We start from the raw sequence: 25,548 nt of genomic DNA on the forward strand, positions 1-25,548 counted from the left end.
TACGAATGTAAAACTTAGATTGGTTAAGTGCTAATGTCCCCTCTACTTAGACACAGGAGTAAGGGCCAAGAATAGCAAAAGTTCGCCCTTTAAAAGAACTCTAGCCCTGATACTTATCTGAAAATTTGGATTTCTCTTCAAAGCTCATTGGTAATTAATCAAAAACATTATCATAGGACCAGTGCTGCTTACCATTTCATATTTTCTTTTATTATTTCCTGCCAAAATCATGAAGTGTGTGTGTGCGTGTGTGTGTGTGTGCGTGTGTGTGTGTGTGTGTGTGTGTGTGTGTGTGTGTGTGTGTGTAGGCAGGATAGTTTAAAATGTTTATCTATTTGGGGGTATAAAGCAGTAGGTAAAGTTTTGGATTTATTTTTCATTGTATTCATCTAGTTCATCCATCTGTAGATGAATTTGTTTCCCTAAAATGAGTATTATTAATGCTACTCATTCAAATGTTAATGAAGTAATGCTCACAATTCCTGCAAGATATTTATAAACAGAGTGCTGTTGCTAACTTGCAGAGGGCGATGATGAAGTGGCAAATTTCTGACACCATAAGATAAAGCCCATTGCTATCTAAGTCTGTTGAAATCTAAAAATCAATCTTTTAGCTTTTATTCATAGAAACTTAGGAAAATAAAATGCTGCAAAAACACATTCTTTCTTTATAATGCCTGAATAGTCCTGCATGACCATCAACATTTAGGCAGTTAATTATTTATACCATCAGAAATGAGTCTATCTTCCCTCACCTATGCCATACTAGACAGTTCCTGAGCAGCAAGATAGTGGAGGCATTGTGCTGGAATGCTCTGTGGTGATGTAACTGACAAGGAATCTACCACAAATCCCAGTGCTGAGCATTCATTTCTCTCTTTCTTGCAAGGGCAAAGGTTATATACTTTCTAAGAGCACATTTTACAAAATAAATACTTAAATATACCACATTTTTGGCCACTCATGGAGGAAATAATTGTGTAGAAGAGCTCCAAGGAGATGCTTTATTGATGAAGATCAGTGAATCAGAGATACGTAGATGGAATTTTCCTGAGATGACACCATCTTCAAAAATAAGGAAAACCCTTTGAGCTGAAACATGTTTTGGATCCAGGAAACCTCTGTTCATAGGAGGAAAATAATTGAAAACACCTGAGCCTTACATACCACTTGTTTCACGTGTTCCTATTACAAATCTTTGAGGAAAAGAGGTTGGGAGGGAAGTCTGTTAGGGGTGAGATGGCTTATGGGCCATAGTCACCAGAGCCCTTTTGGTTGTATGTTTATACTCCCAATGTGAACATGATAATCATCACAAATGGAGACAGCTGGAAGAAATTTTAAACCATGAAATAAGTTAACTTTTATTGTACACTCTTAAATTTCCTGCTAGTCTTCGCAAAACATTATGACTGCGCAGTTTCCATAGTAACCATGAACCAAAAACAGCAGTCTACACGATTTGGCCAACACCTGATTCAAAAACAACACTTAATGGTGCAAAGTGGCAAAAAGTGTTATTGACAGTTTTCTGAAAATGTACAAGTCTGTTCCGGAGTGTCCAAAAATGAGGGAATAATGTGAACGATGTGGCCCAGCAACTAGAAAATATTTATGCTGCAGTATAACCAGAAAGTATACGTAAAGTTGTTTTGTTGAGCAATGGATATCTTCTCAGAGGTTTGAGACTAGAATATGATTTTCTTCCATCTTGGAAATACTAGTTATATTTTATTAGAAGTACTTTGTAAACCATTTTAACCATTTTAGTGTATAATTCAGTGGCATTAAGTACATTCACAATGTTGTGCGGCTATCACCTCTATCCATTTCCTGAACATTTTTCATCATCCCCAACAGAGACTCTGTACCCATTAAATAGCAGCTTTCCATTCTCCCCTTGCCAGCACAGCCCCTAGTAAACTCTGTTAAACTTTCCATCTCTATTTTTTTTCAGATAAGTGAAATTACATAATATTTATCCTTTTGTGTATGGCTTATCTCATTTAACATAATGTTTCAAAGTTTATCCACGTTGTAGCATGTATTAGAACTTAATTTTTTAAATAACTGAATAACATTTCATTGTATTATGCACCAGATTTTAAAAAATCCATTCATCTGTCGATGGACACGTGTTGTTTCTATTTTTGGGCTTTTGTGAATAATATTCTATGAACACCAGTACAAAAGTGAGTCAGCCAGGTGGGAAGGGTTCCCTGGAAAAACTCCAATCAGCCTGCCACCGAGGTGGAGCCTTGGGTTCCTTCCTGCCCTTTGCAGCCAGGACGAGACTGGCCCCGCCTCTTCCTGTGTGGAACCTGGTATTTCAACAGCTGGCGGGAAGCACTGTAGCAGGGGACTGGCCTTGCAGAGGATCCCTGTTTCCCCCATTTAACCCCCCTTTCACCCAATAAAACCCTGCTTTATTCACCCTTTAACCATCTGCGAGCCTAAATTTTCATGGCTGTGGAACGGACAAGAACCCCGTCTTTAGCTAAACTAAGGAAAAGTCCTGCAACAAAAGCATATGTTTGGGCCGGGCACGGTGGCTCACGCCTGTAATCCCAGCACTTTGGGAGGCCGAGGCCGGCAGATCACCTGAGGTCAGGAATTCGAGACCAGCCTGGCCAACATGGTGAAACCTCGTTGCTACTAAAAATACAAAAATTAGCCACGCAGGGTGGCGGATGCCTGTAATCCCAGCTACTCGGGAGGCTGACGCAGGAGACTCACTTGAACCTGGGAGGCGGAGGCTGCAGTTAGTGGAGATCACACCACTGCACTCCAGCCTGGGCAACAGAGCGAGACTCCATCTCAAAAAAAAAAAAAAAAAAAAAAAAAGCATATGTTTGAATCCCTTGGCATATTTTTAAAAATATATTTTTAGCTCTTGGTGCTTGGGTGTAATAAACCAACAAAACTCAATGAATTTCTCTTCATGGTCACCACTGATAAAATTTTTGGGTTATTTTACTTTTAATCTTTTAAAAGAAGATATTGGGGAAAAATTCTCACTTCTTTCCTTCCCCTCAAACTCCAAGAAAGTATGCACCATATCTTCCTGTATATGCTATATAAATATACATAAATCAATTTAAATAGAGCTACAAGGTATAGGCAGGATATTGTCACAGAATCTGAAGCAATCATACTTTCTCACTACAAATAGGGTCAACATTAATAATTGGCATATTTCATTTTTTAAACTTTTAGACTGTTGATAGGTATAGAATAAGATAGCTGTAGAATAAGGATTGAGGATGGCATTTTTAAAAGGTAGCTCCATTACATTATTTAATTAAAATATTTTTGTTCCTTTGTCATTTCCTGTTCTGTCCATGTGATTTTGCACATAGTAAGTATCACAAGCTGAAAGGTGAGACTCTTTTGGCAAATTTTAGATAAGTGTAGGCAGGTTTAAAAACTCCCGGCTGGTTACTCCGTAGAAATTTAACTCATTACTTCATTAGGAAGCTGAATTAACCCCATACTTCAAGGAGACAGATTCCAACTGTAGAGAATCAGACAGACTCCAAGATTCATAATTCCTGACACATACGCTTTTGGAAAATGCATCTGTAGAAACCGTGGAAGTTGTAGACCTGATAGTTGGGTGGGTTATAAAAGACTGAAGTCACAAGGGCACTTCATGTGAACAAAATAAAGACTGTGCTGGTTTTGCTTTTGACCAATGTTTTTTTCTCAACTGCTTAGAAAACAAATACTTTAACTTGTCCACTAACTCTAGCTTTTTCTTTCAGAAATGGTGACAGTAAAGTCCTAAGAAATTATTTTTTTTTTTCTAAAAGAAACTATTTTCTTGCTTGCTTGCTGCTGGCTTCCTCCTGTGTGATGAAGGTTGGTTGCAACATGCTAAGCATCTTCATTTTCTCTAGACTTGGATATTATTGTCCTGAGCAAAAAAATAAAAGGCAATGCATGGTGAAATGTAATTCTGACCGGAATGCTTCAGTTGTTATAGCAATATGAAGTAGAGGTGTTCAGAGTCTTTCCATTCATATTAACCTTAAATTAAGACCCAGAATCATCAGGTCTTGATCATACTCACAGATGCATGACAGTAACAGCAGGAAAGAAATTCTTTTTTGTTGTCTTTTCAGTCAGGGTCTCGCTCTGCTGTACAGGCTGGAGTGCAGTGGCATGATCTTAGCTCACTGCAGCCTTAACCTCCTGAGCTCAAAAGATCCTCTAGCCTCAGCCTCTCAAGTAACTGGGACTACAGCCATGTGCCAACACACCTGGCTATTTTTTAAATTTTTTTTGTAGTGACAGAGTTTCACTATGTTTCCCAGGCTGGTCTTGAACTCCTACTTTGGCCTCCCAAAGTGTTGGGATTACAGGCATGAGCCACAGTGCCCAGCCATGGGAGGAAATTATGAGAACTCAACTTTTGCCAAGGTGAAAGGATTATTCATTTTTTTTCCCTGTGAACTCAACTCTGTAATGTGCACTTGTTTAGTTTACAGTTTAATGGTGATTTATGATGTTCAGGGCTCTTTTATGCCTAAACAGCTTAGCTATTATATTTCATTATCTGGGTATGGATACTATTTACTTCTGGTTTTGAATATGGGGATCAAAATGGTTTTGAGGCAGCCAGTTTACTGACCCATTTTTAAATGTTCACACCCTTCATTTTCTTCTTGGTGGTACTTGAGTAGTGCCTAATTATCTTTTCCTTTAAATATTTCAGGTGTGCCCCAGACTTGAAAGAAACCAGGTAACATACTTAAAATGTGATAGAAAACAAAACAAAACAAAACACAAGCTTTGTTTTCCTGTGTGCAGCAGGCTTGAATTTTCTGGAGAAGTCTTAGTAGGAGGCATTACAGCCTGAGATGTTTGTGTTCTATGCCTCCTCTACGAAAGCGGAACCCGCTACATTTGCTCAGGCATTTGATTTTCTTTAAGTTGTGGAATGTCTTTGACCAGCATGGCAGGGAGCCTAGATTGCAGGTCTTTTTACTCTTCCATACAACTGAACCATGACACCATAAAGGTAAAGCTGGGAAAACGAGAACAGGGTAACTAACAAGAAGTGCATAGTATACTTCTTTGAAAGAAGGAGGTTGTGGGAAAAAAAAAAATTCATGAAATTTCAACTGAATGAAAAATTTTGGAAATTGATAGATCAGTTTGGGGCTGAAAGGAGAAACATTATCAGTGCAGAGATTGAAGGAATATGCCACAAAGTAGAGATAGAAAACACTAATATCAGAAAATGTAACTATTAGACTTTCAAAACTCCTTTAGGGCAGGTTTCACGTTAAAGAGCATTAAATATTAGTCCCTCTCTCTGGGCTGTTAAATACCAACTCCCCATTCACAAAAAGTGGCCCCAAGATAAACTGTTATAAAAACTTCTTGTCTGGTCCCAAGGAACACTCCTTGGAGGGCTAGAAGGACATCCCATGTTTGGACTGTCTAGTTTAGACCCTGAGGACAGTAAGAGATACGTGAACATAGCTCAGTTCACAAAAAGACTCCATCACCAGCACTTTTATTAGGAATGCCTCCTATGTGTAAGGGCGTTTACTGGTTTTGAGTTTATATGCTGTGTTTGCAATGTTGGTGCTTTCTATGGGTCCTAAGCAATTGCATACTCTTGAGGACAGTTCTGGTGAATTGTAACAAGACCCATTTGTTCCCCTGCTCTTTCTTCCATTTTTATACTTTTTTCGAGAATCCTCAGTATTTCCTAGCAAGTCTAAAAGTTCACATGACAGGTGGCAGCCACACAGGAAAATTACCTGGCCTTTCCAGAATTCTCTAACTTGCAAAAAGTTCTGTTTCTGTGGCATTCTGTGGCATCGCCCACAGACACTGTTCATTAGTCACACAACAGAATGCCCACACGTTCTTTGTAAGGTACTGAGTAAGGAGAGCATTTAAGAGCCTGACTCTGAGCACACTGCATGCTTTTAATCAGTTGTTGCCTAGAAATGTGATTAGTGGTCAAATAAACTTGAGATTGAACTTTGTTTTTGTTTGTTTGTTTTTGTTGTTGTTTTGAGACAGAGGCTCACTCTGTTGCCCAGGCTGGAGTGCAGTGGTACGATCTCAGCTCACTGCAGCCTCTGCCTCCCGGGTTCAAGCATTTCTCTTGCCTCAGCCTCTCAAGTAGCTGGGACTACAGGAATGTGCAACAATGCCCAGCTAATTTTTGTATTTTTAGTAGAGATGGGGTTTCAACTATGTTGACCAGGCTGCTTTTGAACTCCTGACCTCAAGTAATCCGCCTCACAGGTGTGAGCCACTGTGACCAGCCATGAGATCGAACTTTCATTTGCTTGTTTGTCTCTGTAATTGGCATTCTGTTAAATTAGCAATTTTAGAAGTAGAACCTAAATCTTTCTTGCAGTTTGGAACAGTGGTAGCCCACTCCTCCTTTTGTGAATGAAAATGTTTCTTCTGGTCCTGCTTCTAAATGTGTGGTGTCTCTTTCTTTCAGACAAATTTGAGTGGGGAAAAAAGACAAAGACAATCTTAAAGGTTAATTAGCACAGTGGTGTGGAAGAGCAATGACATCAGATTGAGATTCTAGTCTTAACTTTGCTACTCACTATCTAAGTGACTTTGGGCGAGTCACTTAATCTCTCTGATCTAAAGGTTCTTTAGCTATAAACTGGAGATAGTATCAGCCCTGCCTACCTCAAAGGCTCAAGTGACATAATGTAAAGCCATGAAATGCTATCCCAATGTACAGCATTACAGGTTGCCAAGGATGCTCATGGATACCAGTAAGAACCAAACAAACAATTGCTTCATCTCTGAACAATTTTCCACAAACTGACAAGTCCAACTCAGGAGCTGATAGCAATAGATAAGTTATCCACTCATGAACACTTAAACTGAATAAGTAAAATTTTGCTCCCAGTAAGGCTTCAGAAGGGCACAGTGAAGGGCACATTGATGATCAACCTGAAGATACCACCAGATGGGGGTGGGAGCTCTGAGAAAACAGAAGTATGGCGTCTTAGGAGGCCCAGAACTTTTCAAAACAGGGTGGGTAGATTTTTTTAAAAAAATCAAAGCTACCAAAGAATATGCCACAGAGAGGATCAATGAACAAGTCTTTTACCATGGTAGTTAAGCAAAATAATAACCGAGGAAGATCAACAAAGGCTAAAAACCTCTGCCAAATTGTTATTTAATATCCAATGGGACGATTCAGAACATTTTTTCCAACCAAAACAAAAAAATTCCCATTTTTTTTTGTATACAATAAAATGTCCCCTTTCCAACTCATATGCAAATTCAGTAGAATTCTCTCTGGCTACAGGGAGTGAAACGTAACCAAATTATGGAAGTGCTGTTGCTAAATGCCTGGGCAGATTTCAGACCTCATTCTTTGCATTTCAATTGCACACTACTAAAGCTTATGACAACTGAAGGAAATTGATCACCGGGTAGACATAACTCAGGATCTTTGAGAGCAATAACTATATTACTAGGAGCCAAGTCTGAATTCTTGGCTCCCAGTAATACAATTCTTTGCCATTAAAATACCTTGGGATTAGTTCTGGCTTTGTGGTTAATTACTGGTTAATTTTGGTAACTAACCTCTTCAGACTGCAGTTTCTTTTGCCCTAAAGGAAAATGGTTGGATAAGTCCCTTTTCAGTCCCAATGTCCTAGAAATGTCTGTGAAGGAGGCTTTGAATAGAGAAGTTGTGGCTATCACATTTTTAGGAAGTTGGCAGTTCAAGGATATGATGCTATAGGAATGGAGAGAGTGGGCTTCACAAAGAGCAGTTGACTTTCAGAAAAATAGAAGATGACAATTAGGGAAAATCTAGGGAGAGAGGCTGAAAGAAACTGGACAGCTGAGCAATCAGACAGAACCTGAAAGGCTTGCACATACATGAGGGGAGCTGGAGAAACCCGGAGAGCCAGTAGGCTGCATGGAGTAGTAAAATTAAGTCATTTCTACCAGAAGAGTACAGAATACCAACAAGTTAGGGTTCACGTGGCTGTAGTTTTCATCTTAAGTCAAGGAATGAATAGGAAGACTAGGCAGAAAAAAAACAAAAACAAAAACAAGAAAACATATAAATAGACTAGCAGTGAATGAGGGCAGCAAAGAATGTGAACTAGAGAAAGACACCAACTAAAAGGAATCTTCATCAAAACACCACCTTGTCATTAGCTATTTAGGGAAGCATTTAAACTCAACCACTTAAGAGACAGAAAACCAACTTTGTTGAGATATTCCTCAATTACTTAGTTGATATCATCGTGAAAAAGAGATGACGCAACATAGGAATGGACTCGTTAAATGATACTCGTTAAATGAGACTGCAAGTGAGAACCGCTGCAGTCTCATTAGCCAGAATGATTTCTGTGATATAATTAATACTCTCTTGCTCATAGGAATTAAAATGTACTGGTGTAGTGGCAGAGTTGTTTTTTGAGTGTTTGAAGTGACTCTGGAGTTCAAGGGCTCATTACTTAGCCATCAACAATGATAAATTGAGGATATGGGGCAAAAAGTAAAGATGTGACATTTCCAATTTCCCATTCTTAGAAAGTTTATCATTCAACATGAAGACAAAAACTGATGGCTCTAAAGGCAACATAAATATTTAACAGAAAATTAGTGACTATGGAATATATTAGGACAACCCGTGTACTGATGACTTTCAAAGACATTTCTGCCAATTACTTTAGTCATATTATTTTTCCGTGGAGAAAGCAAATTTGCAATACTGTTACTTACCTTTAAAGGTTGAGTTGACTGCTTATTGCTTTTGTGACTCAGATGTCTTCTTTTTCTTAGTCCCTGAAAATTAAAAAAAAAAAAAAAAAAAAAAAAAGGAGAGAGGATAGGTAGGGAAGGGCAAGAGTTCAGTCCAGTATTCCAAGTATTGATTTTTCCATGTCAAAACAAATCCTGGAATAAGCTAACAACAAAAGGATTTTCTTTCACTTGAAGAAGAAATTTGTGGCTTATGGATAGTATTTAGTGGAGACTTGAACAAAGTGGTTTAAAAACCACCTGAAAAGTATTATTTGATTCTTATGAAGTTCAAGTTTCCAATGAATCATTCTAAAAGGAAGCATATATTTCAGGACATAATTAGTCAAAACTTTGAGACAGAAAATATCCATTTGGAAGATATATTTTTTAAAATGGAGGTTTGCAGAATAATTTTACCAGCCTGTAAAATTCCTCAAATGCCTTCTATACGTAGAACTGCCATAATGACAAAGTAGCTAGGGGAGGGAGGTCCAGCAATCGGCTGCATCAGGAGGGATGTGACAGAAGGGGATGATGCTTCGCCTGCTATGTCAGTCAACTCCAGCCTGGTGATGAATGAGATGACAGATATGGTGGCCTTCCTCACTCTCAACTACTTAAGCAGGAATTGAAAGTCACTTTGTTTAAATATAACTTCCAGATATGAAGCAAGTGTATCAAACTGAAATAGTGTTGAATTGAATGATACCAAGTACAAATTACTTCTAGACCAAAGATGAATGTTATTTTTATTCCTGTAATACAAAAGAGAAGAAAACGAAATAATATCCTAGGTATAGACGATAATGAGCTCCTTTGGCAAAAAACAAAACAAAACAGGAAAATCTCCTTAGTCATACCTAAGCCTTTCTTTTTCTCTGCGAGCTCAGAAAAATTATCAAGTTAAATTGCTGGTATTTTATTACAGAGAAACAATATCCAAAGCTGGAAGTGAAAATGTGATCTGCAAAGAAGATTAACAAAAATGAAGAGTGTTTCTGGTTATCACGGTAATTTTCTTAGCCACAAATAGGATTCTGAATCTAAAGAATCAGGATGCTGTTTGGCACATCACAGTATAAACTTGCTAAATAGTAAGTTATGAACCTAGAATATAAATAGGCTTCTAAGATCTTTTCCTTACTATAAGCAGTGGCTTAGATATAAGAAGACTCTGGCTAATCTTCTAGAGCAGTTTGTTGGCATGAAATAGACCTTGTAAATATTTTATGTATGTCCTTCCAGACTGACTAATCTGAGAATGAAGGTTTTCAATTGTACCCTGAAAGTTTATCCTCAAGAAATGCTGTACTCTATATTTTAGAGCTACGAACATTTGTAGAAAATTCCCATCTACAAGTTTTTGAAATTGAATGACAGGACTGTCAGCAGTGGTGGTGTCTGTCTGTTTCCATGTCAGTGGGTAATGGCAATTTTGGGGGTTTTTTTGAGCCTCAAGCATTTAGCACCTAGTAACTTTAATCTGAATCCCCTGAATTTCTGAAATCATATTTTTATTTATTTATTTATTTATTATTATTATACTTTAGGTTTTAGGGTACACTTGTGTAAAGAAATGGACATCTATTTCTGTAAAGAAGGTTACACTCTTTCATAACTAAAAGACAATTTAAAACATTTGTTTTGTAATATTGAAATGTTTTGAAATAAAATATCTGGTCATAATGTTACCTAATTATTCTGTCACTAAGACTAATACTTTGGAATTCATTATTCAGCCATTGAAGAAACGTTTGTTTCAACTGTAAGCAGCAGCACATAAATTGTTCTCACTTGTCTATTCTTTTTTTAAAAAGTCCTGCAGAAATATGGTGACTTTTTAATCTAAATTTTCTGAAAGTAAGCAAGAGAAGAGAAAAATTATTACTTTTGAATACATGATGTAGTAAAATTTTCCTTTATATAAAAGTTTCTAATTTTTTGGAACAATTATTTGATAATAGAATATGCACAGGACCCCTTAGTATTTTGCAATGTTCCTTCAAATTATTGTTTTCTACTCAGTCTGATGATAAGTGGCCCAATACATTAATTATTTTTTTCTATCCCTCTGGATAGTCAGATTTTTTTCATTTAACATTTTTTATACATTAGCTCATATAATTTCTAGTTATGTCATTGACTAATTTAGCCATATATGTTTATATGTATATAATATTGACTAATACTCTGCCTATTCACAGAAACATGATGTTATTCCAAATTCCTAGTCTGACAAATTTAAACCATGCAATACATGCAAACATCAATAAACAGAACAGATACTAATCTGAGGAATATATAAAGAAAAACTCAAAAATCTCAAACTTGTATTGGAGGCAATTTCTTATGGGAAAAATATACTTTGATCCTAAGACAGGTAAGTCAGATCTATTAAATTATAATGAGCCCATAGTCCAGCTTAAGTAAAATTCTGTGGATGTGATCTTAATATGGAGCTCACATTGATGAGATTTTAAGTGTTTCATTCCTGCATAAGGTTATCTATGTTCTGCTTTTATTTATTTTCTAGCAGTTAGTTTTTCACAGTGTGGCTTTGCCACACTCACAAACAAAGAAACATCATCATTATTATTACTATGATAACATTTACATAGAAGACAGTAGCAGGTAGCAGGTGCACAGTCCACAATGAAGATGAATTCCACTGCAGTATATGAGATGGATTGCAGAAGATAGGCAAAGTGCATTCAACCATGAACAAATAAAGTACATTAAATTGAACATGCTCACAATATCAACTCGAAACAATACAAAATACTATCTTCAGACTAGTTTCTGTCATTTAACCTGAATTACAGAAGAACACTGGCAAAATTGTCGATAATCTACAAGCTAATCAGAGCAAGAAGAAAGCACATTCTCTCCAGGTGTAGGATGAATAATGGCAACACAGTGTAAACCTATCTGCTGTGTTAAAGGGCCGTTAGCCTTCATTCTGACGACTCCTTCGTGCTGTACTCAGGGCCTTGCCTTTGTGCTCTAACAGCTCCGGGTACATACTAGATTCTATCAAAAAATCTGTCTTATTTATTTTACTATTTCAAATTTTTATTGTGAAAAATTTAAACATAAAGAAAATGTCAATGAATAATACAACCAAATTTGTATACTTATCACCCCAATTTAATCATTAATACTTGCCATATTTGCATTATCTTATTTATTCATTTATTTTTTGAAATGGAGTTTTGCTGTTGTTGCCCAGGCTGGAGTGTAATGGCATGATCTTGGCTCACTGCAACCTCCAACTCCCGGGTTCAAGCAATTCTTGTGCCTCGGCCTCCCGAGTAGCTGGGATTACAGGCACGCTCCACCACACCTTGCTAATTTTGTATTTTTAGTAGAGATGGGGTTTCACCATGTTGGCCAGGCTGGTCTCAAACTCCTGACCTTAAGTGATGCACCCACATCGGCCTCCGAAAGTGCTGGGATTACAGGTGTGAGCTACTGTGCCCAGACACATTATCTTATATCTATCATATATGCCTACATGACCAGACCATTAGAGAGTAAGATTTCAGTATGAATCTCCTAAGAACAACCAATATAACCACAACACAATTAACACACCTAAGAAATGAACAATGACTTCATGTCTAATATTTATTCTGTATTCAAATTCACCTAATTATCTTAAAAAATGTCTGTTCTGGCTGTGATTTTTGTTTTCTTTTTAACCAATAGCCCATTAAGGGAAACTAAATCTTGAAATGGTAGCATTATTCTATGGGCCATCTGGCTCAGACACAAAGATCCAACTTAAAAATGGCATAAACAAAAGTATTACTCTCTCATTTAACAGTCTGGAGATGTGCCAGTACAGGGCACTTTGGGTGGCTCTTCCATCCTCAGGTCATGGCTTCATCTCTCAGTTGAAATATGGCAGCTCTAGCCCCATGGTCATGCCATAGAGAAGGCACAGGGGAGCACACACTCCCGGGGCATGATCCAGATGTTGTAGACACAATTTCTGTTCACATTCCATTATACAGGATGTTGACACATAATCCTACTATTTGCAGCAGAGGCTGAGAAAAATAGGCCTTATTATTGGTGGCCATGTGTCTAGATTTCCCTGGACCTGTGAATCTTATGTACAAAGGAAGAATATTTTAAGGGCTGCAATTAGCTTTCTCTGCTATGAGGTATTCTGGAAATGACTGAGCTATGACAAACTATATTAAAATTAATTCCCAAGACACTGCAACATAATGATGGGTTTAAGCTTATTAATGGTTAAGACTGTTTTTCTCTTACACTGAATAAGCTTCATGTTATTAATATTCATTTTGAGTTCATCAATGTGTTTTTTTTTTAGATTTTCTTTGTCCTTCCTTGTCAGTATATAAGCTGTCCATGCTCATTAATGGAACCATGCTTTCTTCCCTTACCAGTTTTTATTGCTCATTAAGTTTTTAAAAATAAAATGTATTTAAGTGTAATATACATGAAGGAAAGTTCACAAATCACAATTTACCGCATGGTGAAACCAGTAAACCATACTTGTGAACACCACTTGGATCAAGAAATGGAACATGTCAGTGTTCTAGAAGCATTTTTGGTAACCTCTAAATATTACTCCTTTCTTCTCCCAAAGATAACTATTATTCTGACCTTTGACACCATGGTTCAATATTGTATGTTTTTGAATTTTATATACACAAAATCATTCAATACACATTCCTTTTTGTCTGACACTTCTTGTTCAATAGTATGCTTATGAGATTCATTGATATTATTGCATGTAGCAGTAGTTCATTCATTTTCATTGCCTATGGGATTGTATGAACATATTATAATTTATTTATCCATTAAATAATTGATGAACACCTGGATTGCTTCTAGTTCTTGGCTACTACAAATACAGTCACTCAGACCATTATTGTATGTATATTTTGGTGCATATATGTATATATTTGTTAGATATATATATAGTTCTTGGGAATGAAACTGCTGGTTTATGGGGTAATTAGTATGTGCATATTCATTTTTCTTGCCTTATTTCACTTAGACTTCTAGTACAATGTTGAATAAAAGTCATCATAAAGTGAATTCTTGTCTTGCTCAGGACCTCAAGGAAAAAACTTTCACCACTGCACCTACTTCACCGTTAAGTATGATATCGTTTGCTTTAGGAGTTTTGCAAATATCATTTGTCAGATTAAGAAAGTTCTTTCTAGTCCTAATATTCTAAGGTTCTCCTCTCGTGGGTATGGAGTGAATATTTTATCAAATGCTTTTACTATTGGGATGATTATATAATTTTCCTCTTTATAACCAGCCTTGCATTCCTGAAATAAACTCAATTTCTTGGTGATATATTATCCCCAAATATCCCGTGTATCAAAGAAGATATTACGTTGGAAATTATATAGTTTTAACTGAATGATAATGAAACTATGACATATATCTTTTTGTTTTTTGAGACAGTTTCACTCTTGTCACCCAGGCTGGAGTGCAATGGCGCGATCTCGGCTCACTGCAACCTCCGCCTCCCAGGTTCAAGCGATTCTCCTGCCTCAGCCTCCGGAGTAGTTGGGATTACAGGTGCACACCACCATGCTCAGCTAATTTTTGTATTTTTAGTAGAGATGGGGTTTCACCACATTGGCCAGGCTGGTCTCGAACTCCTGACCTCAGGTGATCTGCCTGCCTCGACCTCCTAAAGTGCTGGGATTACTGGCATGAGCCACTGTGCCAGGCTGACATTCTTATACTATTCTTTTAGTTTCCATCCTATATTACAACATGTATTTTTGATTTATTAAAGTCTAATATAAGTTGCTATTTTTACAACTTATTGGAAAAACATAAAATTTAGAATACTTTAACTTCATTTAGTCATCTCCCAACTTTTGTTCTATTTCTGTTGTAATGGATTGAATTGTGTCTCCCTAAAAGATATGTCCTAACCCTTGGAACCTGCGAACATGACTTTATTTGGACATAGGGTATTTGGAGATGTAATAAAGTTAAGATGAGGTCGTGGTGGATTAGTATAGGCCCTAACCCAATGACTGATGTTCTTATAAAGAAGAGAGAAATTGGACACAGACACACAGGAAGTAAAGGCCATATGAAGACAGAGGCAGAAATTACAGCGATGGATCAACAAGTCAAGGAGTATCAAGCAATGCTGGCAATGACTAGAAACTAAGAAGATGAAAGGAAAGATAATTTTCTAAAGTCTTCAAAGTGAGCATGGCCTTGCCAACACCTTGCTTTTAGACTTCTGCCTCAGTATTGTGAGAGAATAAATTTCTTTTGTTTTAAGACATCAAGTTTGTGGTGCTTTGTGAAAGTAGCCCTCCCTAGGAAACTATACAGTTGTCATGTATTTAAATTCTATCTAAATTTAAAACCCTATAAGACAACATAAGTATTATTTTGTGTAGTAAATATTTATGTTTGTTCATGTTTTGATTGTTTCCATTTTTTTTTTTTACTTCTCCCTATAGCTGTGCGCATTCATGTGGGATAATTTTCTTTCTATTTTAAGTATTTCCATTTGTATTTCCTTAGTGTGGATTTGCCATTAATGAATCCTTCCAGTTTTTTTTTTTTTTTCTTTTTTTGTCAGAAAATGTCCTTATTTTACCTTCATCCTTTCAGGTATATTTTTCCTCAATATAGAATTCAAGATTAGAAGTTCTGCTAGCACATTGAGGCTATCATTCCATTATCTTATGACTTCCATATTTTGTTTTCTGAAGTTTTATTATGATGTACATAGATGTGGTTTCCTTTGTATTTATGCTGCTTGGGATTTATTATTGTTCTTAATTCTGCGGCTTGATGTCTTTGTATCAGTTTTTGAGAATTTTTGCCATTATTTATTTAAATATTGTTTCTGTCCCAACCTCTCCATTATCTCCTTTTGGGATTCAAATTACAACTCTACTAGACTTACTTGTGCTCAGTCTTTCTCTCTAATCTTTTTTTGCTGTTCCTTTCTTTCCTTATCCTTTGCTCCCTTACTGCTTTTTTTTTTCTAGATTTGGGGATATTTTGTATTCCATTTTATTTTTTATATTCCTTCTAAAATTCTCATTAAAATACCAGTCTAACTCTATGAGATGTCATTTAAAAATCTTCAGCGTCTTTTTTTCAGTCTGTCCTTCAGTATACACATATTAACTCCTATGTGTCATGTACTGAGTTTGGTGCAAGTGACAAAAAGACGAGCAAAATAAAAGCAATTTAACACTTATAGTCCAGAGATAAAAGAGAATTTACAATACAGTGGAATAAACGCTTTGCTTGGTGAGTGTAAGATATTACTGAGAACACATATTAGGAGCAAAAAACTCATTTGGTGGGGACCAGAGAAGGGTTCTTTGGAGATAGTGACATATAAGTGAAACTTTAAGGATGAAAAATAATTATCCATGAGAAGAGGATGGGTGAGAGAATGTGTGAAGGCCTGGAGGTAGTCAGGTGTGTTTGAAGAACTGAAAGAACTTCAAGATGACTAAAGCATGGAATGCAAGAAGGCGAATGCATGATGAGATAGGACAGCCCAGGCTCAAAGATACTTAAACGATTTTATGGGTTTGGACTCCACCATGAGGACAATGAGGAGAAAATGAAGATTTTTAAGTAAGAGAAGAAATGTTTAGGATACATAAACAAGATTGATTATACTTCGGAGTTGAGGAAGGAAAAGGAGTAGAGAAAGGCCATTAGGATACCTCGGGTTTCTGATTGGCATTCACTTATATAAGGAAAATCAGTGGAATGACAGATTTTGAGGGAAAGACAATGATGAGTTGTTTTGAACATTCTGAGAATGCGACAATTGTAGGGCATCCAGCTAGAGATTATAAGTAATTAGCCTCATAAATCAGAAGTTCAGAATAGAATGTTGGGCTGGAGATAAAGAGTTTGGAATCTTTCCTACTCCATTGCATTTTTCACATTGCTTTTAAAATTCTCTTTTAAACACAGATCTAACTATATGAGACTATTAACTATAACTATTAACTATAACACCTATTTAAAATCCAATTGTTGCCTCTTCAGTATTTTCATAATACAGTCGAAACTCTAACATGGTGGTGTACAATACCTCTAACATCTAGTCCTTACCAAACTTTCTGGACTAACACCTCAATTTCTACTTATATTTCAGTCGGATACAATTTCTCTCTCTTCACTGAACCCAAAGTTTATTCTTGCCTCCTTGTGCTTTTAATATGTACTGTTTCTTCTACTCAGAATGCTTTGCCCACCCTCTTTTCAACCTGAATAACTCCTATTTGACCTTCAATACCTTAGTTCCAATACTATCTCCCCTGAGCCTTTTCCATTGCTCTCATCTTTTCATAAATATTTCTAAAGCAATGTTTCTTAAACAGCAAATCTTGCCCTCTCTATTGGTTATGATATAAATTTAGAAGGTCATGGCAAGTATTTTAAAATGAAATAAAAGAGTAGGAAATATCAGAATCTGTTATACTTAGAAAGATCAATATTGTCTTTTGCAACATTTGCTTTGGTTATGTAGGTTTGAAATACATATTTGCAGCTACAGATGAGTTTTTTGAGCTTCAACAGTTGATAGTGGAAAAATGTTTGAATTTGAAGTTAGATTTGCATTAAGCAGCAAAAAACGAGACAATAGCAAAAAGAAAAAATATCCCTAGGTCATGGATGTTGCTTTAGGGAGCAAAGGAGGGGAATAGGACTAGGACTAGAAAAAGAAATCTAGGAGACTTTTGACACGTAATGCTTATTTTTAAAATAATTAATGCAAATATGACAATATATTAATATTTTCATTTGGGGAAGTGGGTAGAGAAGTGTCTTTTTTGTTCTTTCTGTATTTTATAACATTAAAAAAAGATTCAAAGGCAGAATTTTTCTAGCTCCATCACTTACTAAATTCTTATTTGTGAAGTCAAAATAATAGTGGAATTTATAAGGAGGTGAAAAATGTTTCCTCTTGATATCTGCTATCAGATTCCTCTTAGGATAGGGGGAGGATACCTTACCAGGCTTTTGGTAGAAGATGTGGTGACTCCTGAAGTTATGGGAGTGAGAGCTCTTCTGAAAGAGACAAAGAGGGCAATTATGGCAAGAGCTTCGGTAGTGCATGGCATGAGGGACCAAGGGTAATCCCTCTTGGGGCCAGTTGAAAAGACTCGTAGGAGAATCTACTCACAATTTTTCGTGTGTGTGTGGGGAGGGGGCTTTAATGAAACCTCTTCTCATGACTCCCAAATCATCAGAAACATTTATTGCCCATGAGTGGTTTCCGGCATTTTAGTTTGTTGTGAACCCCAAGGGGCAGGATGAGTGTCACATCATATTTAATCCTTTAATAATCCATAGTCACAAAGTTAGCTAGAGGCACTGTGCATTTGATCTTCATTATATTGAATAAAATTCCTAACCCCATACATTGTAGAATTCAGAACATTCCCCCAAATTTGTGCTAATTCCCACAGGAACAAATTCTCAGCAAAATGAATGCTCAGTGGTGACTTTCAGCAAACCTTCCACTAAATAACATCACTTTAGATGCATCCCGATTAAAAATATGAATAAGAGAAAGTTGGCCATGCTCATTGGAACTATCTCACATTATTGCCAATGCAATAATGCAAGAACATGATATAAATTTATAAGCATTGGAAAGAAAGGATGTCATTTGTACATATTTGTACAATACAGAGGGGGAAAAAACAACCCATGTGGCCAGGCACAGTGGCTCATGCCTGTAATCTCAGCACTTTGGAAGGCCAACACTTGAGGTCAGGTCAGGAATTTGAGACCAGCCTGGCCAACATGGCAAAGCCCTGTCTCTACTAAAAATACAAAAATTAGCTGGGTGTGGTGGCGTACACCTGTGATTTCAGCTACTCAGGAGGCTGAGGCACCAGAATCACTGGAACTAGGGAAGCAAAAGTTGCAGTGAGCTGATACCGTGCCACTGCACTCCAGCTATGGTGAGAGAGTGAGACTCTGTTTCAAAAACAAGCAAACAAACAAACAAGCAAACAAACCCATGAGACTACAAGCTATTAAAACCAAAAAGTTCAGAAAATTTGTTGAAACAAGAGCAATATACAAAGATAATTTTCCTCTTCTTTAAAAAAGTGAAAATAATGTTATAGAAAGAGATAGCATTTTCAAAAGCAGTAGCAACAATAATAACAAATCAATACACCTGCCCGGGTGAGAAATCTAACAAAAGATATACAAGAATTTTATGGAAAAAATGACAAAATATCAATGAAAGCCATGAAAGAAATCTGAATGAACTGACAATTGATTTCATATACCATGACTCAGTATCATAAAAGTATCAACTTTCTCTCAACATGACCTTTAAAATACTTTTCATTTTAATCACACTGCCAACAAGATGGTTTTATTACGTGAAACTTGATAAAAATGATTCTTGTAAAGAGGAGTAAAAAGCTTAAGAAAAGCCAAATCACACTGAAAGGGAAGAGCAAGAAGAGAGCAAAAGAATGATTACGTACCGATAACAACAGGAACAATGTTATTGGCACAGCGATAGATCAATAGAACACTCTAGAGAGCACAGACCCAGACCCAAGCATAGGAGGGAGGTGGTACTAGAAATCAGTGTGCACGTGATGGACACACTCTCTGGTGTTGAGACAAATGGTTTCCCATATGGAAGAAATCTGAGGTCACTATTTCATACCATACATAAAAACAACTTCAAATATATTAAAGACATATACAAAAAGCAAATTGGAAAAACTATCAGAAATAAATATAAACACACAATGTTCTCACTTATTTGTAGGATCTAAAAAGTAAAACAATTGAACTCATGGACATAGAGAGTAGAAGGATGGTTGCCAGAGGCTGGGAAGGGTAGTGGGGAGTCTTTGCGGGGCAGGGAGGTAAGGATGGTTAACGGATACAAAAAAAGAAGAATGAATAAGACCTACTATTTGATAGTACAATAGGGTGACTACAGTCAATAATAACTTAATTGTACATTTTAAACTAACTTGAAGGGTGTAATTGGATTGTTTGTAACTCAGAGGATAAATGCTTGAGGGAATGGATACTCCCCAAAATTAATAAATATAAGCACATAACTTTATTATTATGAGAATTATTATGAGATAGGGAAAGATTTTTTTACATACGAAAAGATGCACAACACCACTATTAAAGAAGAACTTCACATTAAGATAATGAGTTACTAGTTAATGTCCATCAGATTGGCACATAATTTAAGATTCTGGCAATATAAAGTTAGGTGAGAATAAGGGGAACGGGAAATATTTTACTACGTTGGTGGGAGTATAAATTAGCAAAATTCTTCCTAGAGCAGTTAAGCAAAATCTAATAAAGTTGAAGATACAGGTACCATACAACTGAATAAGTACATGTAGGAATTTTAGAAGATTTTAAAAGTTTAGGTATGAACCCCAAAGGAACCTTTGTATGTATGCACAAGTAGACTTGCACAAGGATAATCATTGCCATAGACATAACATTTTCTTGGATGCATTCAAAGACTTGGTAAATTTTTTTTAAAGTAAAAAAGAAAATTAAAAAAATTAAAAATTTTTTCACCTACATTGTTGATGAGAAAAACATTAATAGGGGAATAAATAAGATACAGTAAATTTGTATAATGAAATACTACATAATAGTTAAAGTGACTGAATTAGGTCTCTCTATATTACTATAGTTAAATCCCCCAAATTATAGTAAGTCAAAAAGAGCTGGCACATTTAGCATGATGCTATTTATGTAAATTAAAAACACACAAACTATTTTAAATATAAGTATATGGATCCATATGCATGTAAACAAAGTATAAAATGAGAACCAGAATGATTTATTCCAATATCAGATCAGAACTGCAAATACAATTAAAGGGAACTTCAAATTTATGAATTTTGCTTTTTGGTAATGTGAAACAATACAACAAAATGTTAACATGCATTCATTCTGCATGATTAATATATGGGTACTTTTAACATTATACTTGCTGTATTTTAACGTTTTTAAAAACAAAATGGGTTTAGCGTAAGTTGGAAGTACAGTATGTAGATGTTTCTTTAAAATTATCCTCTTTATTAGTCTCTAGGCTCCTCTGTAGCATATTTGAGAGACACAGTTTAAAACAAGGCAACAATTTTCAGACAGAAGATAGATTTCTTTCTATCTAAGATTCTTCTGTAACTCAGCAAACTAGCCTATTTATTATTTTAGGGTAAATGGAGCAGGATTGAACAACTTCCAAGTATAATTATTTTTTGTTTTGTCTGTTTTTTTTCTTTGCCAACTATTAAGTGTGTGCTAACGGTGGCAAATTTTCCAGTAGCAGGCAAATTTAAAAGATAGTGGATAATTAACAAACCATGTAACTTTCCCTTGGAAGAATCATGTTACAAATCCTTTCAAGGAGATGAACTGGTAATTCAGGGATTACTTGATTCAATCAATCAGCAACCACATTCATAACATCTGTTTCTTTGTGGCCATCTTTTGTGGTAGAAATCAAAGAAAAAATCATACAATTCTGATGTATATCTGTTCATACTGAAAATTAAGTGAATGGAAAAAAAGTTATATAACGATATATAAAGACTGTAGAGGTATCAAAGCAACCATCTTTGAATTACTACTACAAAATATGCACATACAGTGAAGTGTTTTGTGTTGAATAGCAAATGTTATTGAACAATCAAGATGAGTTGCCACCATTATATTATAGAAAAGTGCCTCAAAAATTTTGAAATCAAATTTCTTTGGAAAATAAATTGTTCTGAATAAGTAAACTAGTGAACGTTATCATTAATTAAAGAAAAACATAAATTAATGTACTTCTTGAAAGCCTCAAATTTAAGTCATAAAGTACTAAAGATTATAAAGGGCTAAAGTTGTTTACATCTATCTAATATATCTACATCTATATCTAAAGCTCACACGCATGTACAGAGTTTATTGCTAAAGAGGCCTTCAATTTCAGACCCATATCTTTACAGACGAGGAAACTCAGACATATTGCTACATGGTACACAATTTTATGAAAAAGAAATACATTCAGTAATTTACAAAATTTCCATCATTCCACTTCTAAAAGGTACTATTTTGGGGGTGTCATTTCCCAATGATGTGCTAGCATATTAACACAATGGTTGTCATATTGTTTCATGGAGAATCTTGTGATTTCGCGGTGTCTTAAAGATCACAGGCAAAGAGAAATGGAAGAATAAGGGGGTCATGAGCAGTGGAAATTGCTACATCCTCCTCACCTTGGGCTGATCTGTTTTTATGCATTTCATACATTGGGATCTCGCTTAAGATTTCATTTTTAAAAAAACAAGCTCTTTTTTCCTAAGTCAAAGTTTGTGAATTATCACAGCTTCACCAGGATATTGCTGGTGTATTAAACAGGCTTTCTCCAATAGTTGAGTCTGGTTCCTTCTTGGCTTTATGTTCTTCTATTCCAGTTCTTGTTAAATACTTGCGGACATCTGGTGAACTTCATGGACTCTCTCCCCAGAAAAAATCATATAGACACACACAATCTTGTGCCAAATGTAGCAAGCGCATGGACTTCCTAAAATCCATTCACAGAGGCTGTGTTAATCATACTAACTCTAAAAGCTTTATTTAGAGGACTTAAGAAACTTCTGACGGAGAAAGAATTGGAGATTAACATTAGAGTGTGTTTGGAAAAGATGGAATTTTTTTCAACACAGCATAACTTGTAAGAACAGTTTTTGCTGCCTGATGAAAAAACAAAAAGTGTTTTTCACTGAACTTCAAGAATCATACATACTCTTGCTAGCCACGCTGTTCTTTTTGATTCATTGATTCATTCAACAGGTATTTATCAAGGACAGATATTTATCTAGCACAGTGGAAGACACTGTGCTAGGGGAAATGTAAGGGAATGGTTAACAATACTTCCTTTAAGAGCCATCTATTCTTGAGAATATGAATCATCTTTAACACTTAGCACATTTTAACCACTTAACCCACTACTTAACACATGTGTATGCACACACACGCACTCTCCACTGGAACAAGTACTCTTTTAACTGACCTGAGGCTCGATTAGGTCTGGTTGACCGAGACCTGGGCTGTCTATCCAAGCTGCCTCCAGCGGTGGATATACTGTGTGGTTCAATCAAAGGACAGTAAGGATGTGCAGAGACATAGGGATTCTGGCACCAAGGGCTGCGATTGGGGAAAACGGTTGGTGGGATTTCCTTCTCTCTGTAAAAGAAAAAAGCCTAAATGGAACTCAAAAGCCATTTTATGCTGTGGTGTTAATGTTGAAGGCACAATTAAATTGGAAGCATATTTCAAGACCAAGAGAATATGACTTTTTAAACGTTGTGAGCAGAAGTTTTGTTATAACTTCTGAAGCATTTGCCTACAAATGAATAATATATTCTGCACCTCTGTCCACAGGCAGCTCTTGATCCAAGATAAAATTCCTGGATAATGCACCTCTCCCTCCACCTAAGCACTGCTAAAGACTTGGGGATACCTCACCTCTTCACCTCTCTGCAGCAGCCTTGCCTCTAATAACAGCGCCCAGGAAAAGCGAAATGGCGGCCGGGCGCGGTGGCTCACGCCTGTAATCCCAGCACTTTGGGAGGCCGAGGCGGGCGGATCACGAGGTCAGGAGATCGAGACCATCCTGGCTAACAGGGTGAAACCCCGTCTCTACTAAAAATACAAAAAAAATTAGCCGGGCGTGGTGGCGGGCACCTGTAGTCCCAGCTACTCCTGAGGCTGAGGCAGGAGAATGGTGTGAACCCGGGGGGCGGAGCCTGCAGTGAACCGAGATCGCGCCACTCACTCCAGCCTGGGCGACAGAGCAAGACTCTGTCTCAAAAAAAAAAAAAAAAAAAAAAAAAGTGAAATGGCCAGAGGGGTCTCAATACTACCTAGTGAAGATCGCCAGCCTTCATTGCCCTATAAGTATTTACCTGCTCATTCTGTTTTTATGCTGTTCCTATGAGTTCTATTCAAAATAGTAGTTTCCAAAAATCACTATTGATTTAATTTATACATCACACATCCATTTGTCATCTAGTCGTTCCCACATGCTCAGTTACTAATTGTGGGAAGGACCCATTAAAACAAACAAACCAAACAACCCTTACCTCTTAAGAAGAACTTGAGCTTGTTCCACCTGATAATTTGAGATATCTTTCTTAGGTTGATCTTGTTTTTCTTTAGTTATTGTAGTTGTAGATGCTGTCCACTGAAACACATGCTTTCGGAATGTTGGAGATACTACTGAACATCTGTTAAATTCAATGTCAGTATCTAATTTTTCCCATGCTTGCTTCCAGTGGATAGGGGTGTACCAGGCAATGGCCTAATGAAAATGATTTATTAATGTTGGCTATGTATATTTGAGGTTTACAACATGCTGTTATGAGATATATATATATATAGATAGATAGATAGATAGTAAAATGGTTACTATGGTGGAGCAAATTAAGGTATTTATTGTCTTACGTAGTTACTTTTTTATGACAAGAGCAGGTAAAATCTACTTCACAAAAATCCCCAACACAATTTCATTAACTATAGTCCTTATGTTGTACACCAGATCCCTAGACTTCATCCTACAAATCTCTGCTACTTTGTATCCTTTGACCTACATCTCCCTATTTCCTCCCCTGCTCCCATCCCTGTGAACCAGTTTTATTCTCTTTCTCTGTATGTTTGACATTTTCAAAAATTCCACATATAAGTGTGATCATGCAACATTTTTCTTTCTGTGTCTGACTTATTTCACTCAGCATAATGTCCTCCAGGTCCCTCCATGTTCTTTTTTAAGGCTGAATAATATTCCATTGTGTATAGCTACATTTTCTTTATCCATTTGTCTGTTGACTGATACTTTGGTTGTTTCCGTATCTTGGCTATTGTGAATAATGCTGCAATGAAGGTGGCTGTGCAGATACCTTTCCAAGGTGGTGATTTCATCTTTTTTGGGTATGTACCCAGAAGAGGGATTGCTGGGTTGTATGGTAGCTCTACTTGTAATTTCTTTAGGGACTTTCATATTGTCTTCCATAAAGGCTGCACCAATCTACATTCCTGCCAACCATGTACTGGGGTTCCCTTTTCTCCATACTCTCACCAACATTTGGCATTATATCTCCTGTCTTTTCGGAATAACCATCCTTATGAAGTGTGAAGTGATAGCTCATAGCGATTTTAATTTGCTTTTATTTGATGCTTACTGATGTTGAGCATCTTTTAATATATCTGTTGGCCATTTTTTAAATATCTTTGGAGAAATGTCTATTCAGGTCTTTTGGCTGTTTTCTAAATCAGGTTATTTGCTTTTCTGCCATTGAGTTGTAAGAGTTCCTCATATATTTTGAATATTAGCTCCTTCTCAGATACGAGGTTTGCAAACTTTTTTTTTCCCAGTCGGTAGGTTGCTATTTTATTTTGTTAATTGTTTCCTTTGCTGTGCAGAAGCTTTTTAGCTTGACATACTCCATACCCACTTTTATTTTTGTTTTTGTAGCCTGAGCTTTGGTGTGATACCAAGAAATCATTGCAAAGGACTACGTCAAGGAGCTTTTCCCCTATGTTCTTTCCCAGCAGTATTATGGTTTCAGGTCTTATGTTTAGGTCTTTTATCCATTTTGAGTTGTTTTTTATTTACCATGTAAAATATGGTACAACAGAATTTAAAAACTGAACTATATAATGCCATTTACCTGTGTGTGTGGCTTAGCGAACTACATGATGAGGATATAGAGTAAGGTA

At 36.4% G+C, this 25,548-nt stretch overlaps 1 protein-coding gene across 13 annotated transcripts in view; it reads right to left on the reverse strand.

Annotated features, from left to right (window-relative positions):
* LMNTD1 (lamin tail domain containing 1) overlaps positions 1 to 25,548 on the reverse strand; it is a 113,247-nt gene that overhangs the window by 19,342 nt on the left and 68,357 nt on the right. For 5 of the 13 annotated variants that reach the window (XM_054443166.1, XM_054443164.1, XM_054443169.1 and 2 more), the window contains 3 exons: positions 23,916 to 24,133; positions 22,844 to 23,016; positions 21,804 to 22,354 (listed from right to left, as the gene is read on the reverse strand). In XM_054443166.1, coding sequence (XP_054299141.1) covers positions 22,251 to 22,354; positions 22,844 to 23,016; positions 23,916 to 24,133 — 495 coding nt within the window. In that variant the 3' untranslated portion in view covers positions 21,804 to 22,250. Of the gene's footprint in view, positions 1 to 991; positions 1,122 to 3,222; positions 5,030 to 8,742; positions 8,806 to 20,605; positions 22,355 to 22,843; positions 23,017 to 23,915; positions 24,134 to 25,548 lie in introns of those variants that run through there. The other 8 variants (XM_054443176.1, XM_054443175.1, XM_054443174.1 and 5 more) reach the window with 7 other exon arrangements.

This window comes from Pongo pygmaeus, chromosome 10, assembly GCF_028885625.2.
Source record: "Pongo pygmaeus isolate AG05252 chromosome 10, NHGRI_mPonPyg2-v2.0_pri, whole genome shotgun sequence".
Classification (NCBI taxonomy): domain Eukaryota; kingdom Metazoa; phylum Chordata; class Mammalia; order Primates; family Hominidae; genus Pongo; species Pongo pygmaeus.